This window comes from Artemia franciscana, chromosome 19 (genome assembly GCF_032884065.1).
Source record: "Artemia franciscana chromosome 19, ASM3288406v1, whole genome shotgun sequence".
NCBI lineage: Eukaryota > Metazoa > Arthropoda > Branchiopoda > Anostraca > Artemiidae > Artemia > Artemia franciscana.
Window position 1 is genome coordinate 29,243,836 of NC_088881.1, and position 19,976 is coordinate 29,263,811.

Sequence of the window (19,976 nt, forward strand, 5' to 3'; positions counted from 1 at the left end):
TTGCAAAATATAATCGCAAAGTTAAAATTTGTCAAAATTATTGGGTGGGAGGATTAAAGGTATGACGGATTTATATGTAAGTTATGACGGGTTTTCAAATATTTAATTAAATAACAAATGATTAGGTCATTTGTGTTTAATATGTTGCGGGGAATTATTATTTTTTTTGTATATTTATGCTTATGCTGTAGGCTTGTATTTACTTTGGCTTGATTTATTTTTATTTTGTCAGTGCTAAAGTATGCCACCAGGCATGTGCACTGGTTTGTCATATTTATTTATTTAATTGTTGCAAATAAAAAATTATCTATCTATCTATCAATATATCTATCTATAGATATATATATATATATATATATATATATATATATATATATGTATATATATATATATATATATATATATATATATATATATATATATATATATATATATATATATATTTATCTATATGTTTATACACATATGTACCTACTGAACTGCTACTAAAAACACATCACAGCACCAAGCCGCCTGAGGCCAACACAGCTATTTTAAGATTTATATATGTAAAACTTATTTATTAGTATACACATTATGTTATATAATATTTCACAAAATATTCGATTTTATGTAATAATATAGCCATCATTTAAATATATGCAAAAAAGATGTACAAAAAATGGCTCGCATTTTCTAAAGTGCCCTTAGTCCATAGAGATGTTTTTCTAAGTGATCGTAGTTATTAACTGACGTTTCTCAAAGAGCATTTAATGCTTATTTCTTAATATACCTACCTTAAAGAATTAGAAAAATTAGTCTCATATTTTTTTTTTCCCAACACTAGCTTATTACATCGCAATAATCTAATTTTGCAAAGAGATATAAATATGAAATAAAAATTAATGTATATAAAATATAAATATAAACGCATAAATCAAATAGATATATTACCCTTGGCCCATAGGTAATGAAACACCTCTTCCCCTTGATTGTAGAACCACTTGCATTTTTAAATCAAATAACTATATTATCCTTGGCCCATAGGTAATCTAATACCATAGATAACCACGAAATACCTCTTCCCCTGTCTGTAGAACCACCTGCATTTTTTTTTTGAGGAGAGCAAAATACCTATATAAATATACCTTAATATACCTTATAAATACCTTAATTTTTTTTATTTATTCTTAACATTATAAAAAACAATAACTATTAGATAGATAGATAGATAGATAGATAATTTTTTATTTGCAACAATTAAATAAATAAATATGACAAACCAGTGCACATGCCTGGTTATTTTTTATTTTGGTAATTTTCGTTATTTTTTTTTAACTTTTTATTGCAGCCTTATTACATAGGGTCGCATAAATTTTCACCCATTTGCCTATCTATATACAAATTTACTATCTCTATGATTCAATAAAGGACTTACTTATTTTCAAACCAATCTGATTCAATTTCTGCGATACGAACATCAAACATTGTGTGGGTCAGCTCACGATTAAGGTCCCGTTTTTCCTTCTGAAACTTTTTTGCAATTGCAGGAGAAATACAATGAAATATTCCGGCGTAACCATGATCAACATCAGCTAGCCAATCAATTAGAGGATCGTACAAAAACGCTTCTAGTAGAGTTAACAGAGTTTCTTTACCGTCACGAAGAACGGACATAACGTGCTCACATGAATGACGGAATGTGCCCTGGAAAATCAAAAGATTTTAAAAATAATTTATTTAAATTATTTAATTAAATTTTATTATTATTCAATTCATATAATTTAAGTTATGTAAATGGGTTGTTTAAAAAATAGTTACTTATGTAGTCACTCTAGTGTGAATTACAACTTACTTATCGTGTTTCAGATATTGGCAATGCTGACTTAAATAAGGCAGAGAAAATTCTAAACCTAACGACTAGAAACGGAAATCTATTTTCTAAGAATAAATTTATCTTATTTGAATTATAAGGTAATTGTTTTGTTTTATACTTGGCGGAAAATACAATAAAATAATGTTGGGTTATGATAATTTCCCATTGTCGCATGCTACTAAGCTATCAAAGATAATAGAATTGAGAGAGGAATTAACATAATTCACACAGTTTAGCAAATCCGAATAGAAAATATCTTTCGGAAACTGGCACTGCTGACTTAAGTAAGCCAAAGAAAACACGAAAAGTATATGACCGGAAAGGGAAACGAATGTCAATCTTCTTGAACATAATTGTGTTGCAAGAGCAACACTTTAGTTTTGTCGTGTTTTTTTTTTCCCTAGTACCCCGATTTCAGCTTATTCCTAGAAAGTGGTAAGGGTCTAACCTCAGCGATTTTTTCGGGAAGTATGGACCTAAGGTCGGATTGATGAATATGACTTTACATTTTGGAAAGCTTCGTAGAACTCTTGCCTGGGGCCAAAAAGGATGGTTTTTGCTTATCCTTGAGCCAGAGCCTATAGTGTGTGAAGTGAAGTGGAGTTTTATAGCCTATGTCATAGAGAACTATCTAAAGTAATACAGTCAAGCTTTCGTTTCACCAAACCATGTTTCTTCTTTCGAGTGGAAAGCTCCGTTCTAGCAGGCAAGCAGCCAGGCACCAATTTCAAATTAATGATAGACTAAAATCTATAAGTGATAAATAAATGCGAATTACCCGGCCCCACAGCCAATATATCTTCTTTGAGTGATAAATAGAAAAATTTACAGAAACAAAAAAATGGCCTTTTCCCACGGGTCCAAAAGTGCTGCCGTCTATTGTTTCTACCCATTTCTGTTCGTGGTTTCAGCTGAGTTTATCATTCGGCTTTTCGTACTTCGGATTGTAGAATAGTAATGGTATCAGATATGCCTCTTAAAATTTAAAAGTTCTCTCATGGCTAAAGAAATTATAGTTTACTAGCTGTTGGGGTGGCGTTTCGCGCCATCCCAACACCTAGTTGGTGGGGGCGCTTCGCACCCCCCCAAGACCCCCGCGCGCTTAAGTCGTTACGCGCCATATTAGTTACGCGCCATTGTAGTTGTGTCCCAGTGTCCCACCTCTGAATATAGATAGATATATATATGTTTTTAACTACATAAAACTTGCGAATATACAACATTCTTGGTTGTCCCATTGTCTGTGCATATATAAAGCCTTATATACTTATAATGACGTCATATGCAAACGCTCTTTTTACAAACAAACAAACATGCATACATACAACTTATCTATATATATAAAAATAAGTTGTCTGTCTGTGTGTCTGTCTGTGGATCAGGTGACGTCATGTTTCTGTGTTGACTGACGTCGTGAAATTAGTTGTCGTCATTTTTGCTTTGACGGTGACGTCATTCAAGATATTTAAGACATATATTCACGTAGAAATCTATTAATGTTTAAGTTTACAATGACTGATGAACTTACCATGGCAAAAGCCGATGAAGATGCTCAAAGAGTCTATGCCAAAAAACTTGCTGCTGATAGAGAAAGTCAGAAAAGAAAGCGTGCCGAGGAACTACCAGAGCAACGCGAAAGCAGACTTGCTGCTAAAAGAGAAAGTTAAAAAAGAAGGCGTGCCGAGGAATCAAAAGAACAGCAAGGAAACAGGCTTGAGGCTGATAGAGAAAGAAAGAACAGAAAGCGTGCCGAGGAATCAAAAGAACAGCAAGTAAACAGGCTTGAGGCTGATAGAGAAAGAGAGAACAGAAAGCGTGCCGAGGAACTACCAGAGCAACGCGGAAGCAGACTTGCTGCTAAAAGAGAAAGTGAAAAAAGAAGGCGTGCCGAGGAATTACAAGAACAGCAAGAAATCAGGCTTGCTGCTGATAGAGAAAGTAAGAAAAGAAAGCGTGCCGAGGAATCACAAGAACAGCAAGAAATCAGGCTTGCTGCTGATAGAGAAAGTAAGAAAAGAAAGCGTGCCGAAGAATCAGAGCAACCTGAAAGTTATCGCCTGGCATTCAGGTACAACCCAGTCGATGATTATAGCTTGAGTAGATGTGTTCAAATCGGGACAATGTCTGAAATTTGTCCCTATTGCAAGGCCTTGAAATTCAATGGTGAAACAATGGGAATGTGTTGCGCCTCAGGAAAAGTTAAACTTCCTCTATTGGCTGCACCACCAGAGCCATTGAAGACTTTCCTTACTGGAACTACGTCAGAATCTAAGCGTTTTTTGTCAAAAATCAGAAAATACAACTCATGTTTCCAAATGACGTCGTTTGGAGCCCAAATCGAAAATCCAGATCAATTTATGTCTACTTTCAAAGTAAAAGGGCAAATTTATCATAGAGCAGGGTCCCTTCTACCATTCTCAGGCGAGAATCATAAATTTTTACAATTGTACTTCATCAGTGATAGAAATTCTGAATTGAATGCACGTTGCGAAATTTCTCCCAACGTTGAAAGGAAAATCGTTTCCCAATTGCAACATCTTTTCCACGAAAATAATAATTTAGTGCGTCTGTTCAAAACAGCCATCGATTTGATGCCTACTGATACGCATAAAATTGTTATTTCCGCTGACAAAACGCCTCCTGGCCAACATGTGCGTAGATACAATGCTCCAACTATCGACGAAGTGGCAATCGTTACGGTCGGTGATCAATTTTACCTCGAGATATTGTTCTTCATGAATCAAACGCTCAGTTGTTAAGAATTGCTGAAACTCATCGATGCTACGATGCCCTACAATATCCTATCATTTTTTGGGATGGAGCCGACGGCTATCACTTTAATATTAAATTGATGAATCCAGCCACTAACAAAGAAATGAATAAGAAATGCAGTGCAATGCATTATTATTCCTATAGACTAATGATTCGGCAGGATGAAGAAAATTATATTTTAAAATGCCGTGAATTGTTTCACCAATTCGTCGTTGATATGTATGCTAAAATTGAATCAGAACGTTTGCTATATATCCGCCTGAATCAGACCAAGCTCCGCTCTGAACAATACATTCATTTGCGAGATGCAGTTATAAATGACGGTAATACCACAAACGTTGGAAGATTAAAAATTTTACCTTCGTCATATGCTGGCAGTCCCCGTCATATGCATGAATATGCTCAAGATGCTATTGCGTATGTTCGTCTCTATGGTCATCCAGATTTATTTATTACATTTACATGTAATCAATCTTGGGACGAGATACTGCAGCTTTTACTTCAAGGACAATCGGCGGTTCATAGGCATGACATTACGGCCCGTGTCTTCCGGCAAAAGTTGAAATCACTGATAAACTACATTGTAAAACTTGAAGTGTTTGGGTCAGTGCGATGCTGGATGTACTCAGTGGAATGGCAAAAACGAGGTTTGCCACACGCACATATACTAATCTGGCTACATAAAAAAATTACTTCGAACGAAATTGATGATGTGATTTCCGCTGAAATACCTGATAAAAATGTCGATAAGGGGTTACATGATATTATTGTAAAAAATATGATACATGGACCTTGCGGTGCACTGAACGAAAATTCACCATGCATGGCCAAAGGAAGGTGCACAAAGCAATATCATCGACTTTTAGTATCAAACACAATTATTGGCAATGATGGTTACCCACAATATAGAAGAAGATCTACTGAAGATGGCCGTAAAACAGCAATAATAAAGAAGCGTAACGGTACCACCATCGAAGTAGATAACCAGTGGGTTGTTCAATATTCCCCATTATTATCAAAAACATTTAATGCACACATAAACGTTGAATACTGTAACTCCGTAAAGGCAATCAAATACATATGTAAATACGTCAACAAAGGCAGTGACATGGCAGTTTTTGGCTTGCAGCCCGAAATCAAAGATTTCGATGAAATCGTACAATATCAGGCTGGAAGATACATAAGCAGTAATGAAGCTGTTTGGCGAATTCTTTCATTTCCGATACATGAACGTAGTCCAGCTGTTGTTCACTTAGCGGTACATTTACAGAATGGTCAACGTGTTTATTTCACGGAAACCAACGTGCAACAAAGAGTCCTGAATCCACCGGATACAACATTAACAGCTTTTTTTCGCTTTGCAAAAATGATTCTTTTGCAAAAAAACTGCTGTATACTGAAGTGCCTTCGTATTACACGTGGAATACTAAAAATAAAGAATTTGAACGTCGAAAACAGGGTAAGTCAGTCGACGGTCAACCTACCATCTTCAAAGATACCACGATAGGAAGACTCTACACCGTTCACCCCAATCAACATGAATGCTTCCAACCTACCATCTTCAAAGATACCACGATAGGAAGCTTTTGGTGAATGTACCCGGTCCGACATCCTTTGAGTATTTGAGGACTGTAAATGGTACTATACATGACACTTACCGTAGTGCATGCCAAGCTCTGAATTTATTGGAGAATGACCAACACTGGGAAAACTGCATCAATGACGCGTGCGAAACGTCAACCCCAAGTCAAATTCGTGCATTGTTTGGCATCATTTTAACAACTTGCTCTCCATCAGCTCCTACAGAGTTATGGGAAAAATATAAGTCAAAAATGTCCGAAGATATACTCCATCGAAAACAGTTAGAGACGTCAGATATGACTTTTGATTTTACATCAGAAATTTATAACTACACTTTAGTTGTTATAGAAGATTTGTGCGTACGTATGGCAAACAAACCTCTTCAGGATTTGGGAATGCCTTCACCTAACCGTATCGCTGCTGTTTCGACATGTGTAGAATTGGATCGTGAACAAAGTTACAGTACGAGTGATCTATTGTCGTATGTACAAAATAACATTTCCAAGTTAACGTCGGAACAAAAAGACATTTATGATACGATAATGCATTGTGTCGATAACAACGTTGGAGAAATTTTCTTTTTGGATGCGCCAGGAGGTACTGGTAAAACGTTTGTGATAAAACTGATTCTGGCATCAATTCGATCAAAAAATGATATAGCGTTGGCAATTGCGTCGTCCGGAATAGCCGCAACATTGCTGCCTGGTGGAAGAACTGCTCATTCCGCTTTGAAATTGCCTCTGAACTTGCATTCTACAGAAACTCCCACGTGCAATATTTCCAAATCATCTGGGATGGGTAAAGTATTGCAGCAATGCAAACTTATTATTTGGGATGAGTGCACAATGGCACACAAAAAATCGCTCGAGGCTCTGGATCAATGCTTGAAAGATTTGCGAGGGAAGTCGAAACCCTTTGGCAGCACATTAGTATTGCTTGCGGGAGATTTCAGGCAAACATTACCTATAATACCTAGATCAACTCCTGCAGACGAAATGAATGCTTGCCTGAAAAATTCTAATTTATGGGCACACGTAAAAACATTAAAATTAACTACAAATATGCATGTCCGATTGCAAAACGATGACTCTGGTCAAACATTTTCAGATCAATTGCTGGCAATGGGAAACGGAAAGCTCCCAGTAGACTCAATTTCAGGACGTATACAACTACCTGCTGATTTCTGTAATTTAGTGACGTCCAAAAATGAATTGATTGAAAAAGTATTTCCGAATATTCTAAAAAATTATAAAAATAATAAATGGCTAAGTGAAAGAGCGATTCTCGCACCCAAAAATATAGACGTCCACGAAATCATCAATATTGTTATGACCAAGATTCGAGACCAGGCAGTCCTTTACAAGTCAGTCGACACAGTTTTGGAACCAAATGAAGCGGTTAATTATCCATCTGAATTTTTTAATTCCATAGATCTTTCAGGGTTTCAACCACACGTGCTACAACTAAAAATAGGCGTACCAATAATACTTTTAAGAAATATAAACCCACCAAAGCTTTGCAATGGCACTCGACTTGCCGTAAAAAAAAACAATGGAAAACCTAATAGAGGCCACAATCTTGACAGGGCCTTTTGAGGGTGAGGCTGTTCTTATTCCTCGCATTCCCATGATTCCAACAGATCTGCCTTTTCAATTTAAAAGATTGCAATTCCCAATTCGATTAGCATTTGCAATCACCATTAACAAAGCTCAAGGTCAATCATTAGAAAAATGTGGTATAGATCTTAATACTTATTGTTTTTCCCATGGACAATTGTACGTTGCATGTTCGAGGGTCGGTAAACCTGACAATCTATTTATATGCAGCGACAATTGGACAGCGAAGAATGTTGTATATTCGCAAGTTTTACGCAGTTAATTTGTATTTTGGAACCAAATGAAGCGGTTAATTATCCATCTGAATTTTTAAATTCCATAGATCCTTCAGGGTTTCCACCACACGTGCTACAACTAAAAATAGGCGTACCAATAACACTTTTAAGAAATATCAACCCACCAAAGCTTTGCAATGGCACGCGACTTGCCGTAAAAAAAACAATGGAAAACCTAATAGAGGCCACAATCTTGACAGGGCCTTATGAGGGTGAGGCTGTTCTTATTCCTCGCATTCCCATGATTCCAACGGATCTGCTTTTTCAATTTAAAAGATTGCAATTCCCAATTCGATTAGCATTTGCAACCACCATCAACAAAGCTCAAGGGCAATCACTAGAAAAATGCGGTATAGATCTTAATACAGATTGCTTTACCAATGTACAATTGTATGTTGCATCTTTGAGGGTCGGTAAACCTGACAATCTATTTATACGCACAGACAATGGGACAGCGAAGACTGTTGTATATTCACAAGTTTTACGTAGTTAATTTGTATTGTATCTATCTATCTATCTATCTATATAAAAACGAGTTGTGGGTATGCATGTTTGTTTGTTTGTAAAAAGAGCGTTTGCATATGACGTCATTATTAGTACATACGGCTTTGTATATGGACAGACAATGGGAAAGCCAAGAATGTTGTATATTCGCAATTTTTACGTAGTTTGAAACACATATATAAATCTATCTATATTCACAGATGGGACACAGGGACACAACTACAATGGCGCGTAACTAATATGGCGCGTAACGACTTACGCGCGCGGGGGGGCTTGGGGGGGGGGTTGCGCGAAGCACCCCACCATCTAGGTGTTGGGGTGTTCGCGCCACCCCAACAGCTAGCTTTTATATAGATAGATAGATAGATAGATATTCATATACAATACAAATTAACTACGTAAAACTTGCGAATATACAACATTCTTCGCTGTCCCATTGTCAGTGTCCTGAACTATATAAGAAATGCCCCGAAGTAACAGATGATCAGACACATGGCATCCTTCAAGACGCATGGAAAACAAATTCCTTCCCAAGGGACTGGAGAATTCCAATTATACTACCCTTTTATAAGAAAGGAGACAAGACTGAATGTAGAAATTACCGAGGAATAAGTCTTATAGATATCGTGGCAAAACTATTCGGGATAAATCTCTTCAAAAGTGCCCGGGAGAAAAATACCCGCAAAAATCAAGCTGGTTTCAGACCAGGCAGAGGCTGCATTGATTTTTGGCACCCGACTTATTACCCAACAGTTCCAAAGGTATAAGTTACCTCTAGCTTTAATATTTCTCGACTACAGCGCGGCCTTCGACTCCGTTGCTCGTCACAAACTCTGGAAAATCCAAGAAATCGATGGCATGCCTGTAAAGTTTATTGAACTAATTCAGGCATATTACTCAGAGTCAACAAGCCGGGTAAGAATTTATGGCGAGGAAACTGAAGAATTCCTAGTCGAAAGTGGAGTAAAGCAAGGCTGTGTTCTCTCTCCAATTCTGTTTAATTACTGTATAGACTGGGTGCTAGAAAATGCCCTAATGCAACACAATGGTGGCCAAATTGGAAACAAATCTGTCTTTGACCGACTTGGATTACGCTGATGATGTGAGACTCCTCTCTGACCCTGAACATGCTCAAAAGTAGCTAGATGATATTATCGGATGTTCAAGTCTGATTGGACTTAAAGTAAGCGCAGAGAAAACTAAATTTATGGTCATGAATCATCCAACCCAAATATCTTTGAGCGTGAACTTAACTCAGCTAGAAAGGATTAAGTGCTTTACCTACCTAGGCTCCATACTTTGCACTAATGGTTCTTCAGACTTAGACATCCAGCAAAGAATACCTGAGGCGCAGTTTGTTTTCGCATATCTTCAAAAGCCCCTTTGGAACCGCCGAGAAATTTCCATTCTGACTAAAAGTCGAATCTATACGGCCATGGTCCGAACCATCCTACTCTATGGATGCGAAACTTGGTCCTTGAAGCCTCAACACGAGAGGACACTAGCTGCCTTCGAACATGGATGCTTACCCCAAATACTTAGAATTCGCCGGTAAGATAGTATGTCTATCTAACTCCGATATTCGTCAACTCTGCAAGATTAGAAGAGATGTCGCAACCACTGTTAAAAAGCGCCGCTTAGAATGGCTGGGTCACGTCTTGCAAAGACCACCGGAATACCTGCCTCGTTGAATCCTTCTAGTTGAGCCCTACGACTCCTGGAAGAAGCATCAAGGAGGGAAAAAAAGAACTAGCGGACCCTGATCAAGTCTGACCTGGCTCCCATTGGTGGCTTTAAGAAATTTGGACATAGATGGTCGGCCTAGTGGCTCCCGTTCGCAGAGAAATTGGCAGCAGATCGTGAAGCCTGGTCCGAAGATACAACAAAGATCCTGGATACCGGGCGAGGCGGAAACGCCTGACTCCCGCCACAAGTAAAAGTAAGTAAATAAGTTGGCACAAAGGGTTCCTGCAATGTAATACAAGCAGCAATTCTATGGAATTTTTTTCCAAACATTTTCCAAAGGTAGAAAGGGTTCATGTAACAGAATATTAGCAATGTTCCATAGAATCCTTTTCCCCCCATTGTCCATAGGCACAAACGGTTCATGTAATGTAATATAAGCAGTGGTTTCATTGAATCAATACTGATGAGTACAGCAAATTTTGAAAAATACATTACAACAAATAAAAATCCAAAGGTCTGTTTTCCTTGCATGCAATATTGATTTTTCAACATTTTTCGTTAAACTTGAACGAATGAGAAATCAATCGCTTCATCAATCTTATTTTGGAAAATTGTTGAATAATTTGCATCCAATTCTCGGTGGACAAAAAAAAAGGAGTAGTAAAAGAATAATCCAAAGTTGTTGTTTTTTTTTTTTATCCAAAGGCAAAATTATCGTTTTTTTTCTATATGCCTTAAAAACAGTAAGCTGATTCTTAGCGGAAACAACATATCACCTCAACCTTGGTTGAGTTTCAAATATTATTACAAACCGTTGCATTGATATTGATACATAGGCTATATAAAGTTATTCAAAATTCCGAAAAAGATATGTAGCTGTATATCCAAAGATTAAAATTTCTAAAATTTCAAAAAAGTAGGTTGCGACAAATGAATATCGAAAGGTCAAACGTTCAGAAATTTGGGGACTTTTTTTCAATATTTCTATTTAGATATGGGTGAAATTAATTACAATTACAATTCAACAATCTCATTTCTGGAAGTTACAAAACTTCATGAAATATAAAAAAGAAAGATGGTTGTGAAAAGTGAAAGTTATCTTTGCTTTTGCGTGGTTTAGAATAGATAAAGTATTCTTGGTGTAATTTTTTTCAGTAATTTTCAAACAAATTTTCTAATTTTTTCATTTTAATAGATTTTCTGCGAGTTTCTGTTTGTTCTGTTTTTTGCGCATATGAAAACGGCGTATATTGACTTAAATATTTAAACTCACGGTCAGCCCCCCCCCAAAAAAAAAAAGTCTCCAATGGCCCGATCGTAGGTACAAATGCTTACTTTAAGTATTAATTTGTGCAATTTCAATACCTCTATTTTACCGAAATAAAAGCTAGGCAGATGAAAAACTAAAAATTTGGTTTTCTTTGAAAAGTTTATGTTCATAAAATATTTCAAAGTTGATTTATTTTTGTATTTCATCTTCTATCTATTCAAACATATTTTGAGAGTTTTTCTGAAACTTGAAAGAGAAAAGCTAGTGGACAAGAGAAAAGCTTAACTCTTCGAAGAAAAGAAAACGAGAAAAAAGGGAAGATCTTACCTCAATCCCAGTAGGCCCTAGGGCAGTTTGTATATTTTGCGTCAGTCGGAATGGCACGACTTCTGGTACACGAAGCTGTAAACCCTTCTCAAAGCAAACATTATAATCAATATGAACGACCTAAAATATACAAATGATATATAGCAAACATGAAGCGAAAAATACATAAAAGGGGGGAAAATGTTAATATTAAAAAAAAAAACTAATTTTCTGGCAAAACATTTTTTTAAATACTTCATCCCTCCTCTGAAGAATTTCCTTTTCAGGCAAACTCACCAGGAAACAATTTATGCAGTTCAGGGGCATAAGGGATATAGTCTTGTCCATAAAAAAGCGGGGGAGAGGTGAGAATTTTTCTGGGAAAGAGACTGAAAATACGACAAAATATGTTTTGTGCATAGTTGTTCTATTTAGCCTGAATGTACTTTCTACCAGAGTTCTCTTTTTTAGTAGGTCGAGGCTCCCCGATAATTCTCAGAGTTCGAATTTACAATCAAATACAACATGAAGCGTTACTGACAAATAAAAAGTTCATCCTTAGACACATATCCCTACCCGGAAATATTTTTGAAACAATTTTTAACTTGGCTGGCATACAAGAATTTATTTCATGGGGAAGAAGGCTCCCTATATGGTGGGGAAAAACTCGCCGATCCTTTTTCTGATTCTCGGACAATACACATGGACAATCCAATCAGCAAATAGTCGTCTCTATGCAAAATACATAAGAGATCAAGATTTTCTCCGAAAAATAGTTGTTTTCTCACCAGCGTTGTCATTTGATTGATCTAAAGTTGCGCCATCTATGCGCCGGAAGCTCAATTTTTCCCGTGAAAATACACCGGATGAACACTTTTCCCCTCAAAAAATGCACCGACTCGAAAAATTCAACACGCAACCACCTCAAAAAATCGCCAAAATGGTGCAAAATGCACCCCATCTGGCCACTCTGTTTCTTACTTGAAACGTTTTTGCGTGGATTATGCTATTTTTATATTATTATCAACCAAAATAAAAGGTTAAATGTCAAAGTGTCCCTTGTTTGCCAGAATTACTATATTTTATCTGTAATTTGCTTCCTAAAGAAACCAAGCTAATACCTCTATAACTATCATACTCACTCTTATCATCTTTTTATAAAGGGGTGTCTATGGTTCATTTCTATATTATTGGTATATTGGAAAAAATTTTATTGGTTCAAATGTTCTTTGAATTTCTTTTCTTTTGAGATGGCATCAACATGCGACGGGCCATCTATTGATGGGCCATCTATAAATCGAGAAAATAATATGATTAATTAAGGAAGATATGGATGCTGACATAGCATAAAATAAACTTTCTTTCCCAGCTAGTGAATGCTTTGACTTTTACCTACCCGAAGCAACAATTCTATTTTATAAAAGAAACCCCTATACCAACTATATTATTGGTATACATTAGTAGAGTATTTCCAAAGATGACGATTGCTGTATATGTGATCGAAATATCTAGGCTTTTGAACCCGTTTTCATTGTCTAAATAAATCGATTTATGCCCATTTGAACGTTTATTTGTTCATCACAGAAATGATAATTTTTTCAAAGCATATATATATTTTTTTATTTTTTTATATATATTATATATTTTTTATTAAAAAAGGAAGAGCCATGTTGACTTTAATAATTGTTTTAATGCTAGACAAATCCGTCCTCATACTGCTTATGGAAGCAAATGGCTCCTTTAGCCATTCATGCAAATGGCTCCTTTAGCCAAATGGCACCATTAGCAAATGGCTGCTTTAGCCAAATGGCTCCTATAAACAAAATTGATTCTAAGTTTTAAGAGGGAGGAGAAAATAATGGAGCTGTAGGAGGATCTTACATAAAAAGGTGAAATAATGGGCCAAAGAGAATGTTTATGTCGAAAAAACTTTTATGAAGAGATTAATCTTTACGAAAAAATTACAAATTTTTCCTCTGTTTCTTACAAATATTTGATATTTGAATCCAAGATCAATACCTTCTTCTCAAAAATTATTTTCTTCTTTAGTATTCTGGACTGGAAATTTGTGGCATATGCTATATTTTATGACCAGTAAACGATCGTAAGGCCAAATTGCAATGAGAAATATGACCGCTTTCCACTAAAAGCTCTGATGAAAAGACTAAAGAGTACATTTTTAGAAAAAAAAATTCTAGAAAAATCATAAGGGATAAAGCAAAGAATTTGATAAAGCAAAGAATTTGACACCACCCTCCAAATAGACATTTCTTTTTTTTACAAAAGTAACAAAAATGGAATATCCAAATTAACATTACAGATTTTCAGATTTGACTTTCATATTTGACCGATTATATAATTCCCAATAATTCCTTCCGAAATACATAATATATTTCTTTAGGAAAACTGAAGTCAGAAAGACTTCAGAAAGGTAATCCTTCAGAATGACAGAAGATATTCCTATAGCAAATTTAGGGAGCTCTTAAAAATTCACATTTTGATAAATTACAAGACTTTAGCCCAAATCGAATTATTTCCTTCAGAAATACAGAAGATATTCCTTCAAAAAGACTGAAGTAAGAAAGATTTGGGAAAGATATTCCTTCAGAAGGACAGAATATATTCCTTCACAACATTAAGGGAGCTCCGCAAAAATTGATATTTGGATAAATGACCAGGCCTAAGTTTAAATGCAATTTATTCCTTTAGGAATACAGAAAATATTCCATCATGAAGACTTCAGAAAAATATTCCCTCAGAAAAACAAGAGATATTCCTTCAGACTATTTAGAGCTCTTCAAACATTGCTATTCGGATAAAATTACCAGGCTTTAGTTAAAAATCAAATTATTATATTCGGAAATTGAGAAAACATGCATTCAGAAAGACAGAAGTTAGAAAGATTAGAGAAAAGTTTTCCTTCAGAAAGACAGAAGGCCTTCCTTCAGGTAATTTAAGAAATTCTTCAAAAATTTAAGTCTGGATAAATGACCAGGCTTTAGCTCAAAACTAATTAATTCCTTCAGAAACACATAAGTTACACTTTCAGAAAGACTGAAGTCAGAAAGACTTCCGAAAGATATTCCTTCAGAAAGACAGGAGATATTCCTTCAGACTAAAGAGTGGATCTTCAAAATATTCATATTTAGATAAATGACAATGCTTTGGCTCAAATCCAATTTTTTCCATAAGCAAGTCGACTTTCTTTATTATAAATATTATAATATTTAACATTATAATTAATATTATACAAAACATTATAGAATCAATATTATAATATCAATATATTATAAATAATATTATAAAAATTATAAATTAATACAATATTTAATATTATAACTTTATAAATATTTAATATTATAATATCATAAATTAATATCACTTTAATATTATGAATATTATACAAAATCAAATCAAATAAATTTACCGCACTTCAACAACTAATGAAATAATAATCAACCTTAGGCAGATCACAAATTATAATAAGTTTGTGTTTCAACTAAAAATATTAAAATCCTAATATTTTTGGGCCCCTAGACATTAGACATCGTGACATTAGTCACGAGCCTTCCAAATTTAGCAAATAAGATTTATACAAAAAAAAAATTGAAAATCTGCAAAATATCAAAAACTCACAAAAAATTATCTGACAACAATGTTCCTTTCTGAGAGATTTAACAAATTTCAAAATGAGCTAAACTTTAATGAAAACCATACTTTTATAAGCACTTGAAGAAAATTGCACTATATATCACTTTGGTGGAGAGAGAGAGAGGGAGGGGGTTGTTCCCAAGGCTATTGGGAGTATTATCCTATAGCTAGAAGATCTAAATTAATCGCAATCACATACCTCTCCCGTGGAAAGATTCACGAGAATGTTGTCTAAATGTCTGTCACCAAGACCTATGACATGACCAATCATAGACATGACTGCTGTGTAACGTGAAAAATTTTGTGTAGCACGCCACCAGTCACGAGATGACGGGCTGTTGCACCAAATTTCTCTGAAACGAATAAGAGGCGTGAAAATTTTTTTATATAATATATAATAATAATATTATAATGTAATTATATTATAGTATGATATAATATATAGTATGATATTATAATAACTATAACTTTAGATTATATTCTGAATCATACTGAAATTACTTCAGTAGTATCTCATTAGTAATCATTTACCCGGTATATGCTAAAAAAAATTATGTGGGAGGGGGGGGGGGGGAAATACAAGGTACACAATATGATAAAAATGAATATTTAAACACATATAGTACCGGGGGACCAAGCTTCGATCGGTGAAAAGAAAGATAGTTTTTCCAATCTCCTTTCTAAATCAACCATAATTTTAATTTATTACTGTAGAAAGTAAAATTATTAGGATAATGAACGTATGGGTATTTGCGACGTCATTCATGTGAAAAACTTCATATCGGAAAATGGCGGTATGCCAATTTTCAGAAAAAATTATAGATAAATAAATAGATTATGCAATTACTGTTCATTAATAAAATTAGATATATGCATGCATACATGTGAATGCGTTTGGTTTTGAGCCACTGCAAAAATCAAAAGTAGAATCACAACAAAATTAACAAAACACTTATAAAAGGACAGTGAACTAATTTAAACGAGTTAGGCCACTTATAGTTACTTTATGGCCACTTTTGGCCACATTAAGTATTCTTTAAGGCCAATCAATTATATGTTCTTTAAACTATTTTGAAGAAATGGTTTTCTTAAAATTTTTACCACATGTCTTTGGGGGGAAGGCGGCTAGAAAGGGCATGGGAATGGTAGTGGTTGTCCTTCGACCAGTTGACTCTTTAAAAGGAAACTAAAACTTTCAAAAACATTCCAAAACGAGTCACCTCCAAAATTTCTACAGCCCCCCCTCCATATGAAGTGGCTCTGAAAAAAAAATATTTTGAGGCCTTCTGGCTCTATACTATAGGCAAAGGCCTTAAAGACCCCATGAAAGAACAAATAACTAAGCCGAATCACAACAAAATTTACAAGACAAAGGCCACTCTGAGCGGACAGATATGGACTGGCAACCAAGATCCAGCTTCCCTGTAGAAGACCTGAGGACACAAACATAAAATACTGGGCTGAATAGCTTGTGCCTCGTGTCAAGTACAAGCACACGTACTGACACCAAAGACAAATAATAAGGGAGGATCTGGTGCTAACGTAAGAACAACTGTCAAACACACTAATAGCACGATCAAGCAGTTCGTGGCAACAAACTATAAGTAAAGAGCGACCCGGCTCAATAGCAACCGAGACTATATATATATATATATATATATATATATATATATATATATATATATATATATATATATATATATATATATATATACTAGCTGTTGGGGTGGCGCTTCGCGCCACCCCAACACCTAGTTGGTGGGGCGCTTCGCGCCCCCCAAGCCAAGCCGCACGCGTAAGTCGTTACGCGTCATACTAGTTACGCGCCATTGTAGTTGTGTCCCGGTGTCCCACCTGTGAATAGAGATAGATATAAATATATGTTTTTAACTACGTAAAACATGCGAATATACAACATTCTTCGCTGTCCCATTGTCTGTGCATATAAATAGCATTTATATTCCCTGTGTCCCGGTCGTCATTTGTGTCCTGGTGTCCCAGTTTGTATTTTCTCTTTGAGTGTCCCGGTCTTCATTTATATTCCCTGTGTCCCAGTGTTCCGGTCGTCATTTGTGTCCCGGTATCCCCGTCTGTAATTTCTATTCAAACAATCCCTGTGTCTCAGTCGTCAATTATATATCCCGCCTGTGCCCCCGGCGTCCCCGTTGTAGTTGTGTCCCTGCGTCCCGGTCGTCATTTATATTCCCGGTCGGGATTTGTGTCCGGGTGTCCCAGTCTGTAATTTTTCTTTGAGGTTCCTGGTCGTCATTTATATTCCCTCTGTGTCGGTCGTCATTTGTGTCCCGGTCTGTAATTTATCTTTGAGTGGTTTTTTCTTTTTAGTTTTTTTTTAGTTTTTCACATTTTTTCAGTTTTTTTTTTCTTCTTTATTTTTCAGCGTCACTATGAAGTACATATCGCCGAACCTTTGTTTTTTAACTTAAATCTGGTAGGCATTGATGACCTTATCCAAGTCAAAATCCCAAACCCAATCATCATCGCTATCATTTTCAGTTTTGATATGTTTTGACTCTCGCTTTCCAGGTGGATTTTCATCTAACTGCGTTGTTTTGCGTTCTTTAGCCGCAAGCCTGTTTTCTTGCTGTTCTTGTGATTCCTCGGCACGCTTTCTTTTCTTACTTTCTCTATCAGCTGCAAGCCTGTTTTCTTTCTGTTCTTGTGATTCCTCGGCACGCTTTCTTTTCTTACTTTCTCTATCAGCAGCAAGTGTTTTGGCATAGACTCTTTGAGAAGCTTCCTCGGCTGTTGCCATTGTAGGTTCTTCAGTCATTTTACAATTAAACATTTTTCCGTGAACGCATGTCTTAAATACCATTAATGACGTCACCGTCAAAGCAAAAATGACGACAACTAATTTCATGACGTCAGCCGACACAGAAACATGACGTCACCTGATCCACAGACAGACAGACAACTTATTTTTATATATATAGATAGAAGATAGATAGATATATATATATATATATATATATATATATATATATATATATATATATATATATATATATATATATATATATATATATATATATATATATATATATATATATACTAGGTGTTGGGGTGGCGCTTCGCGCCACCCCAACACCTAGTTGGTGGGGCGCTTCGCGCCCCCCCAAGCCCCCCCGCGCGCGTAAGTCGTTACGCGCCATATTAGTTATGCGCCATTGTAGTTGTGTCCCTGTGTCCCACCTGTGAATATAGATAGATTTATATATGTGTTTCAAACTACGCAAAAATTGCGAATAAACAACATTCTCTGCTTTCCCATTGTCTGTGCATATGCAAAGCCGTATGTACTAATAATGACGTCATATACAAACGCTCTTTTTACAAACAAACAAACATGCATCCACATAACTCGTTTTTATATAGATAGATACAATACAAATTAACTGCGTAAAACTTGCGAATAAACAACATTCTTCGCTGTCCAATTGTCGCTGCATATAAATACATTGTCAGGTTTACCGACCCTCGAACATGCAACGTACAATTGTCCATGGGAAAAACAATCAGGATTAAGATCTATACCACATTTTTCTAATGATTGACCTTGAGCTTTGTTAATGGTGATTGCAAATACTAATCGAATTGGGAATTGCAATCTTTTAAATTGAAAAAGCAGATCCGTTGGAATCATGGGAATGCGAGGAATAAGAACAGCCTCACCCTCATAAGGCCCTGTCAAGATTGTGGCCTCTATTAGGTTTTCCATTGTTTTTTTTTTACGGCAAGTCGCGTGCCATTGCAAAGCTTTGGTGGGTTGATATTTCTTAAAAGTATTATTGGTACGCCTATTTTTAGTTGTAGCACGTGTGGTGGAAACCCTGAAGGATCTATGGAATTTAAAAATTCAGATGGATAATTAACCGCTTCATTTGGTTCCAAAACTGTGTCGACTGACTTGTAAAGGACTGCCTGGTCTCGGATCTTGTTCAAAACAATATTGTTGATTTCGTGGACGTCTATATTTTTGGGTGCGAGAATCGCTCTTTCACTTAGCCATTTATTATTTTTATAATTTTTTAGAATATTCGGAAATACTTTTTCAATCAATTCATTTTTGGACGTCACTAAATTACAGAAATCAGCAGGTAGTTGTATACGTCCTGAAATTGAGTCTACTGTTTGACCAGAGTCATCGTTTTGCAATCGGACACGCATATTTGTAGTTAATTGTAATATTTTTACGTGTGCCTATAAATTAGAATTTTTTAGGCAAGCATTCATTTCGTCTGCAGGAGTTAAACTACGTAAAAATTGCGAATATACAACATTCTTGGCTTTTCCATTGTCTCTGCATATACAAAGCCGTATGTACTAATAATGACATCATATGCAAACGCTCTTTTTACAAACAAACAAACATGCATACATGCAACTCGTTTTTATATAGATAGATAGATAGATAGATAGATAAAATACAAATTAACTGC

The 19,976-nt window shown here is 35.6% G+C and overlaps 1 protein-coding gene across 1 annotated transcript in view; it reads right to left on the bottom strand.

Annotated features, from left to right (window-relative positions):
* LOC136039527 (serine/threonine-protein kinase SMG1-like) overlaps positions 1 to 19,976 on the bottom strand; it is a gene marked incomplete in the record, with an annotated part of 282,681 nt that overhangs the window by 150,382 nt on the left and 112,323 nt on the right. The window contains 3 exon segments of the mRNA XM_065723331.1: positions 1,418 to 1,686; positions 11,887 to 12,006; positions 15,716 to 15,869. Coding sequence (XP_065579403.1) covers positions 1,418 to 1,686; positions 11,887 to 12,006; positions 15,716 to 15,869 — 543 coding nt within the window.